The sequence below is a fragment of the Andrena cerasifolii genome, chromosome 12, assembly GCF_050908995.1.
Source record: "Andrena cerasifolii isolate SP2316 chromosome 12, iyAndCera1_principal, whole genome shotgun sequence".
NCBI lineage: Eukaryota > Metazoa > Arthropoda > Insecta > Hymenoptera > Andrenidae > Andrena > Andrena cerasifolii.
In genome coordinates, this window is record NC_135129.1 from 2474900 (window position 1) to 2484027 (window position 9128).

The 9128-nt window shown below is 40.6% G+C and overlaps 2 protein-coding genes across 3 annotated transcripts; one reads left to right on the forward strand and one right to left on the reverse strand.

The window, feature by feature from the left end:
- Positions 1-150: 150 nt before the first annotated feature.
- Pgs1 (Phosphatidylglycerophosphate synthase 1) lies at positions 151-5004 on the forward strand. Of its 2 annotated transcripts, none has more exons than XM_076824721.1 (8): positions 151-307; positions 734-935; positions 997-1119; positions 2975-3252; positions 3344-3618; positions 4052-4288; positions 4368-4577; positions 4639-5004. In XM_076824721.1, exons 1-8 carry the CDS (start codon positions 276-278, stop codon positions 4839-4841), a joined length of 1560 nt encoding a protein of 519 aa, XP_076680836.1. In that variant the 5' UTR covers positions 151-275; the 3' UTR covers positions 4842-5004. The 2 variants fall into 2 exon arrangements, with proteins under 2 accessions (XP_076680836.1, XP_076680837.1); XM_076824722.1 differs by lacking the exon at positions 151-307 and adding an exon at positions 330-397.
- A 156-nt stretch (positions 5005-5160) lies between these two features.
- Eif3b (eukaryotic translation initiation factor 3 subunit B) lies at positions 5161-8529 on the reverse strand. The gene is made up of 11 exons (XM_076824720.1): positions 8340-8529; positions 7913-8108; positions 7527-7839; positions 7096-7452; positions 6876-7018; positions 6668-6803; positions 6399-6594; positions 6149-6329; positions 5833-6073; positions 5655-5763; positions 5161-5579 (listed from the first exon to the last, which is right to left on the reverse strand). Exons 1-11 carry the CDS (start codon positions 8473-8475, stop codon positions 5479-5481), a joined length of 2109 nt encoding a protein of 702 aa, XP_076680835.1. The 5' UTR covers positions 8476-8529; the 3' UTR covers positions 5161-5478.
- Positions 8530-9128: the final 599 nt, after the last annotated feature.

Consider the following 9128-nt stretch of genomic DNA (forward strand, 5'->3'; position numbering starts at 1 on the left):
CGAGTGGAGACTGTAATCAAGAGAAGCGCTTTTGAAATGGAATCCGATTCGAAATATTGCAAATAAGTGCAAACGAATCCTAATATTTTTTTTTATATTTTTCTACGCAATACTTCGTTCTGGTCATAGTTCTTCCTCTCACAGTTCCATGTGATATATAAAAATTCCAAAAGATTGCGCGCGTTGCAGTTTCGCATGATTTCGCATTCCGGGGGGGAGCATTCAGTTTGTATTTAGAAATATATATTAATGCTTTGTTATTTGAGCAATTACTCATGCACAGTGTGATTTTGAAAACTTTAAAACGGTGAGTAGAATACGAGAGAGCGTAACGCCACTCGTGTCCTATCAGATTTTCCTAGTTTAAAGACAGCTACAGATGCGTTAACCTTAACGCGTAAGTTTGACGTAAGAAAACGTAGCACGCGTTTCTCGAATATTCCTTCGATTTTACAAGCTGTCAACGAATATTCGAATGAAAAGCAATACATATAAGCACGCACTAACAACGATATAACATCCTGTCGCGTAAATATTACTTGCGCACGTGACAACAGGATTTTCGATGTTTCTTCCGCATACGTTCATTTGACGTTTTATGAATGAAACTCACGTAATTTCGATAACCACTCCGCGAATATTTCAGCACCACATTTAGCATATTTCATAAAACGGATTATCGGGTTTTATAAGGTACTTTGTCACGAAAATTCATTTTAACATGGAATTTTAGGTTTCGTGCGAGGAAGCTGTTTCTGAGCAGTCAAACAGAATTGAAGGCCTTTTACATAGGTCCGTCTGTAATAAGAAACATAGCGCAGATTGCTATGTTAGACGAAGAGAAGGTTCTCGATGTCAACGCGGTACAGTCCGAGTTGCAAGCACTGTCTTGGTTGCACAAAGCTGCACCTTGTTTCCCCGTAAATGGATCTAAGGTATACGTAAGAGCTTCTTGATTAACGAGGAACAGAACGTTACAATATTTATTCTCTTCAGATTAGGATAATTCACGAACCAGGCGTATTTTATTCTACGCTGCTAGAAAAATGTAAGAATGCAAGGAGGAGGATAACATTTGCATCCCTGTATCTAGGCACAGGGAAATTAGAATCTGATTTAGTAAGTATCTACGTAAACAAACAGTTTATATCGGTGGCAGTGGCATATTTAGTGTAAACAGTGCCTAGAGCAAGCGTAGAATTTGCGCCCCCTTCCTTCCCTCCATGTACATCAATACAATTCCACCTTTTCAGTTCTACTTCTTTGTAGAGCTGTTACTACCCGACCCGTGAGATACCAGGGTACCCGTGAGATACCAGGGTACCCGTGAGATACCCGGGTAGACAAAAATTACCCAGCTACCCGGGTATGCATGAGATACCCGAGTAAATGAGTTAGTTGAGATTTCCGATTTGACAGCTGATCCTCTTTCGACTATCGATCATTTTCGGCTAACATCACTAATGAATGGAACAAACTTGAAGCAATTAAATGTGATATTGTCTGCGCGTTATGATTATGAAATTATGACTATGATACCTAAAATGTCTTTTGATCAGAATGTGAAAATTGCGAACTGTCGACGTTCTTTGCACTTACAATAGGATAGTTCGCCCTATTACAGTGCCTGCCCCTATTAGCTTAATAGTAGAGGAGGCAGTCTTATCTAATCCCAACCAACAAATAAATTAATTGCTGTGGTACATGACAATGCAAGTAACATGAATGCATCAGCAAATTTATTAGAGAATTTAAAATACAGTATTTCGTGTACTGCACATAATTTACAGTTATTCATAAAAGGCGCCCTTCATAATCGTAACGCGCAGACAATATCACATTTAATTGCTTGAAGTTCATTACTGACGTTAGCCGAGAATGATCGAAAGTCGAAAGACGACCGGCTGTGAAATCGGAATTCTCAACTATCTCATTAGCTGGCCACACACGGGGAGGTTTCCCCGCGGTCTTCATCCGTCGCGTTTTAAGTCTGCGGACTTAACTGCATGTCTATGATCAATTTATACCGTCACGGTTCTCGTGACAAACTTCAACCGCGTGACAAAACAGTTGTTCAACATTAACGTGCAGTTTTTGTCTGCAGATAAAAACCGACAGGTCAAAATAGAAAAAACTGAAAAAACTTACTATTATAATATTACATTGTAGTAATGTCATGTAAAGATATTGATACAGGAGTATTCTATTGGGCAATTATGTGTATTCTAATCATAGCACAACACAAATTACGTTTAAACATATTTCGTTTTGTGCAACTCCGAGTCTGCATGACAACTGAGAAAACTCAGCAAAACGAAAGCCCACAGTTTCGATTAAATCCGCGGATAAACCAACGATTTTATTCCATTAACACGCAGTTTTATCTGTGACCGATTTATCCAACGTGATTTGTCTGTGAACTTTCGTCATATGTCAGTGGGTATTTGCAGTTTTGATCCGCCGCAGACTTTGATCGCAGGTTTGTCCGCGACGGATGAATTCCGTGGGGAAACCTCCCCGTGTGTGGCCAGCTATTTACTCGGGTGTCTCACGGGTATCTTACGGGTACCCGGGTAATTTTGTCTACCCGGGTACCCGGGCCAAAAGAATAGCTCTACTTCTTTGTTAAAAGTGTTTATCACACAAAACATTTTATTTAGAATTTAGATAATCTTTTTAAAGAAAGTGGAGCTGAAGGGCAGAAGAGACGAAAGTTGGAGGCAAATGAAGTCGAAAAGTGCAGCAAGTTTTTTCGAAGCTTCCCTAAAGAGGCATGCGAAGCACACAAATAACAAGCGTAAACTACTACCATTAACCATCCAAATAAATTTATTCAAGAAACACTATTTCTTTCGGCTTTTTTGCGCCCCCTCGGCATTGGCGCCCACGGCACGAGCTCTACTTGCTCCCCCTAGATACGCCTCTGATCGGCGGTGACTTATAAATATAATTATCAATGCCTTTTTATGTACAGGTAAAAGCTATAGGCAAAGCTGTACATGTAAATAAAGGAAATATCGAAGTTAAAGTTTTATTGGACTTCATGAGAGGTTCGAGGGGTGAATTGAACTCGCGCAAAATGTTGGAACCTTTACTGAATGGACAATACGGTCATTGCTGTCAGGTTTTCTTGTATCATACTCCTAAGCTTCGTGGGTTCTTGAAGATGGCGATACCAGATCGATTCAATGAATTGGTGGGGCTACAGCACATGAAATTTTATATGATAGACGATGATATAATAATAAGCGGGTATGTATTCGAGCGTTTGAACCCAACGCAGAATTTATACACACGTGATTACGTGTGTATAAAATTGAAAAGATAAGTTGAATTCTTTTAGCGCTAATCTCAGCAATGATTACTTCACAAATCGGCAAGACCGTTACTTTGTTGTCGAAGATTGCAAACAGCTTTGTGACTTTTATGACGAGTTGGTCGAGAATGTAGGAGAATTCAGCTTTCTGCTCCAACCAGATGGAACCACGAGATTAAATTCTGCCACGGATATACATCCCTTGAAAGGCTCTGCAAAAAAGTTCATTGAGAAAGCTGCCTCTGGCGTGAAAACTCTTTTCCAGATGGAATTAGAAGAATGCTCCGAAGTTGGAAAGACAGGCATGTATATCTTTATTTTAGGTGCGCCTTTCTGGTCGGGATGGGTTTCTCGAAGCGTCAAAATCTAAGAAACTTTCGAATCTCGAATTCTCGAAACATTTGCACTTTTCTCGTGACTCGAAACTCTCAGAAAAAGTATAAAATCAATTAATAAAAAATCGAGAATTTGTATACTGTTATACTTTTGTTTGTATTTTCTCTAACTATGGTCATAGAGATGTATGCAAAAATTTTGTTCACTTGAGTTCGTAAAGCAAGATGTTCCACTTACAAAACAAAATCAGCACTTCAAGTTTCGAGAGCTTTACAAAATTTCGGATTCGTGTCTCGAGGATTTAAAAATTAGCTTTGAACTCACCCCAACTTTCTGCTATAAAGTTTTCAGATACGTCTATGAGCGAGCACATTGAAAGAAGAATTTAAATTTTTACAGGACAAAACTCGGATATAGACACTTGGGTCTTCCCTTTGATACAAATGGGTCAATTAAATATTTATCACGATAGTCAGATAACGTTGAAACTCTTAAAGACCGCACCACCCGGCGCAACACTTAGACTAGCGACTGGCTACTTTAACTTAACTTCGGAATATTGCGACGCGTTGCTTAGAGATTGCCAAGGAACGTGCCACCTTCTAACGGCGCATCCGACTGCTAATGGTTTCTTTTGTACGTAAAAGTTGTGAGAATAGGTAAGGGATTTATTATTTCTTTAACTAGCACAGCTTACGGGACGTTTTGTATTTAGCTGCGAAAGGTATAGCCGGCGGTATTCCAGCCGCGTACACAAAAATAGAGGAATCGTTTATCAAATACTGTAACAACATGGGGCAACAGAAACGAGTGACTTTGTGGGAATTTATTAGACCGGGATGGACGTACCACGCCAAGGGATTGTGGTACTCTTTACCGGGTCAAGTACAACCTTGCCTCACACTTATCGGATCGCCGAATTTTGGTAAACTATCAAGTATGAAAAACAAATAATTATCACGTAATAAAGAAAATATTAATTCCAGGCTACAGATCTGTGAAGAAAGATTTAGAGACTCAGATTGCCCTAGTGACGAGGAATCGAAAGTTACAGAACGAATTGCAAAAAGAACACGAACGCTTATTTTCGTGCGCGAAGCCAGTAACAAACAGGACATTCTTCGAGCAAGATAGAATCCCACCGGCTTGGGTATGCGCTGCGGTCGTTATATTTCGATATTATTTTTAAACGACGTACCCGCGGAATGTATAGCACACAATCTAAGTCAAACTTAATTTATACACCGAGAGAATTAATTTATACTAAGTTTATAACGACGCATCGCGTAAAGATTAAGCTCCCTTGATGTATGAAATAAAACTGTAAATAAGAGTAATTGGTCACGTGATTAGTTTAAAGTTTCTTCATTTATCCATGTACAGTGTGTTAAAATTCGTGAAAAAATATAAATAAAAAAAAATCTAAGTGTCCTTTAACGTAAATAAATATACGTTTCATCCGATAGACCGAGCTACTTGTAGGTTCGGCAAATAAAAACTGCGCTGCATGTGGTTATACTGATAATAATTATTTGTTGATTGACATACTATCCTGTATGGAACGTGATAAAACTTTATGGTACTATGATTGCGACGTTTTATACGAAACGCCGTGATGGTGGAAGCAATTCCAATTAGCGTGCAGGAATAATATACGAGAAACTGTTCGTAACCACTTAGAATAGTCATTGCTCACTATTGAGAGTCACAATTTAATGTGACTCCGGAAGATAATTATTTCGATGACACTTTGCACAAATGATTGAATCGGTTTTGCACTAGAGATTTCCAAAAACGGCAGGCAGGACAATTTCTCCCACGGACTTTTATTTGTCGTCGATTATGAATGTTTCTTCTTTGACGAAAAATTCGATTACTTCCTCCTCAACGTTCTTCGCGTCGGAATCCAATTCATCGGTATCGATATCTGGGAAAAGAAAAGTAGTCTCGATATTGCGCCTGAAAAACACACAGCAAACAAGTTAGTCATTCGGATACGCACTGTTACGTAATTCTAAACGCCGCTTCTTCTGATTATTCCACTCCTCAACACGTTTGGAACGGTATTCGTCGAACGATTTCATCGCCGCGCAACGTTTCTCGATTAATTCCTAGAAGATTTTTCATTCGTTAAACAGCTGCGCTGTATTAAATGCCTTTCAAACAAAGAATTCAAGTACCTTCGAAGCACGCGTTAGTCGCATACGATCCTTGCTCTCGAATTGTGCAGAATATTTCTTCAGGTTCTTCTTGATCTCCTTGATTTGCTCCGGTGTCAATAACGTCGGCGGTCTTGGCCGCCACAGTAGCTGATTAAATTGGTTAAGATTAACTCTCTTTAAGATACGACCTTGGAACGTCCATATCCAATATCCATTGTCGACGCTGGTTTTCCAGCTGGAAACGGCTGTTACAACATATCTGCAAGAAAAACCCGTGTTTACGGAATGCTTCGTAATATAATTTACCCGAACGGAAGAATGAATCTACACCCACCGTCCGGTAGGATCCCATTCGACGTCCGAAGTCTGATAATGATCAGTTGAATTCATGATGGTAAAGTCATTAGTGTCGATAAATTCCAAAGCTCCTGCCATGGTTGTCAAACCAGCGAGGACGATGAACTGTCCAGACGGTGACCAGAATAAGTGATTGCACGCCTTCTTCTCCAATTTCTCTGTTAGGCACGAGTATTAAAATACAGATTGTCGGCGATATCACTTGCGAAACAATTATTAATACTTACTGAGAAGTGCAGGCTGGTGACCAAATCGTACTTCATAAAAACTAACGTTAACGCTTGGAATCTCTCCGTGAATAATAGCGAATTTGCTGCCAACAGGCTCCCAGGCAAACGCGTGGATTGGTTCCTTTATTTCTACGCTATCAACTGGAATCTGTTTCTCCCTCATGTGAAAGATTTCGAAGTTATACGACATACCCTGGTAACAAAAGCACAGATTAGCAGAAGCGCAAGTGTATTATTCCACGTTTAAAAACCAGTTTAATACATACCGTATATTTCTGCTCCGTCTTTTCCTTGCGCTTGGCAAAACGATCAACCTTCACGCAGAGATAATCTCCCGACTTTTGCCAGTAGACCTTACAGTCAGCTACGTTAAACAAGTTCTTATTACGTATTTCATTGCGGCTGCAAGCAGAAGTTTATAATTATGAATCGTACAACAAAGCGAATACACGATAAAGAAGTTGAGCTAGTTACTTTGGAATTTCAAGAAGGGTGACTCTAGCAGGAACGTCCTTATCTTCGGGCACCCAGTAAGCAAGGATATTGTCTGTCGGAGACCAACTGAAATCTCTGATGCCAGGGATTTTTATGCTCTTCTTGTCCAATAATCCAAACGACTGTAACATTTACGCTGAATTAGTTTATCGAGATTTAACTATTAAGCCATGCGCGATGTTGAAAGAGAGAGACCTACAGGTGTTTCGTACACGCTCAGAACATCTTCTCCCATACGAGCAAGATATTTATCGTCGTGTGACCAACGGAAGATGGGCCACACCGAAGAGCCATCTGCGTAAAAGGAGCGCTTCTCTTGGACAGTGAGAATGTCCCAAATTACGAGACGCTTCTGGTCAGAACCGAGATCGGTTCGAGGTGTATATGTTACTAAGTAACGTTCGCAGGGTGAGAAATCAATGCACTCGACGCCTTTCTGCCCAAACTTTGCTTGTTGCAAAAATTGCGGTCCGCCCCATAATGCAACTCCTGGTTTGTGAAAAGTCGACAAGTATGTCCCCAAAGGAGACCATTTAACGTACGTCTCTGTCCAGCGCTGTGAAAGAATGAAAAATTTCTATGAAAAACGAACGGAGAGGTTTACACGGTCCAAAGGCGGCGACAACTTACAGAACGTTCTTCCAGCAGCGTTGTCTCGGGAGCAGAATTCTGCCACACCTGGACGGTAACGCAGGGGCCATTTCCGCAGAGTACGCAGAATTGGTCGTAAGCGTCAGGCTCTAGAAGGTAATAATGTAAATCTGTCGCGGCTTTGAACGGCTGTGGCTTCGGTGGCTCCCATTCGTCTGGAATATCTTCGAACTTCTTGAAGTCCGTGAATAAGTTCACTTTGAACGTGTGCTGCTTGTCGATCTTGTAATTATTTACATTTTGAGCAGCTGCTAAGGCATTGATAGGGTTATTGTACTCCAGGAATATGTATCTGTAATAAAACGAATTATGTTATTACCACCGTTAAGGAATTACGATCGAGCGCGAAGAAAAATCAAGCCCACCCTTTCGTGTATCCGTTCTCGTTTTTGGGATAATATTGGTTCACTATTGTACCGAACTTTCCTAAAACTTTGCTGATGACGGATTGGAGCTTCTCCAATCTTTCCGGCTCGACCTGGGGAACTCCGTCGATGACAATCACTGACTCTACTCCATCTGTCTCGGATGGCTTTTGCTTCAGGATATCGCCAAGAAGTTCTGTGAACGTGAAAATCGTAAGTATACATTCCTTATCCCCGGCAGTGTACTGCCGGATGCTTCTGCGCGTCGTTTATTCCGAAGTTCGATGTCTTTCGATTGCACGAGATGTACAAGTTCGTAATTTTCGAGGTTAGGTCCGCGTGCCACATTTGCGACTATACGTAGCCATGCTTTTAATCGACACACTGTAGCCTCTTTCGACTGTCACTCGCGAGGGACTGCGTTTACCTTCATCGCTGATATCGTCAACGAAACCTTCGGGATCGCTGAAATTCGGTTCTTCATCGTCGTTCAATATATCGTCATTATTTTTAACAGAATCTTCGTTTTGAGGCGTTTTATCCGCCACCGTTTTCTTCGCCATCTTGGAAACCTCAGAGCGCACTGGAGCGCACGGAGACCGGAGTATGTCAAGTGAAAATGGCAGCGAGTCGCCTTTCCGCATTTGATGCAACCTTTGAGAGGTGGGATTGGTCAGAATTACTTCCAGTTTGCGATAGATAAAACTGACCGGTGTGCTGCCCTCGCAATATTTATACCACTGGTTATTATTATTAAGTCCAGTTATGCAAATTTTCTTATTGATTGCAAAATTCTTGCGAGCAACATTGATTTTACATTAGATTTTTAATATTGACGACGCGGTAAAGTGTATTAAAAATATTGTAAGAGATATTAAATATTTATTGCTACCTATAATAAAATACAAAAATTACTTTCTAATGATTGATTATTCGGAGATTTTGAATTTGTATTTAATGTAATACGTTGCCAGTCCTGACATACTCGTGGTTCATTTATGATCGAGATTTTCTACTTTACGTTGATAAATACATGTATTTATATATACCCATACAGCATTGCAGGAACGTTGCGGCGTAATATTGCTGCAACGTTGCCGCGCAATATTGCACGGGGCGGACATAGGGATATTGCTACAACGTTGCAGGAACGCGGTGGTGTAGGGTTAACTTCAAAGCAGAGTCGAATTCAGGAGCCTTTCTTGGAGGGGGCCAA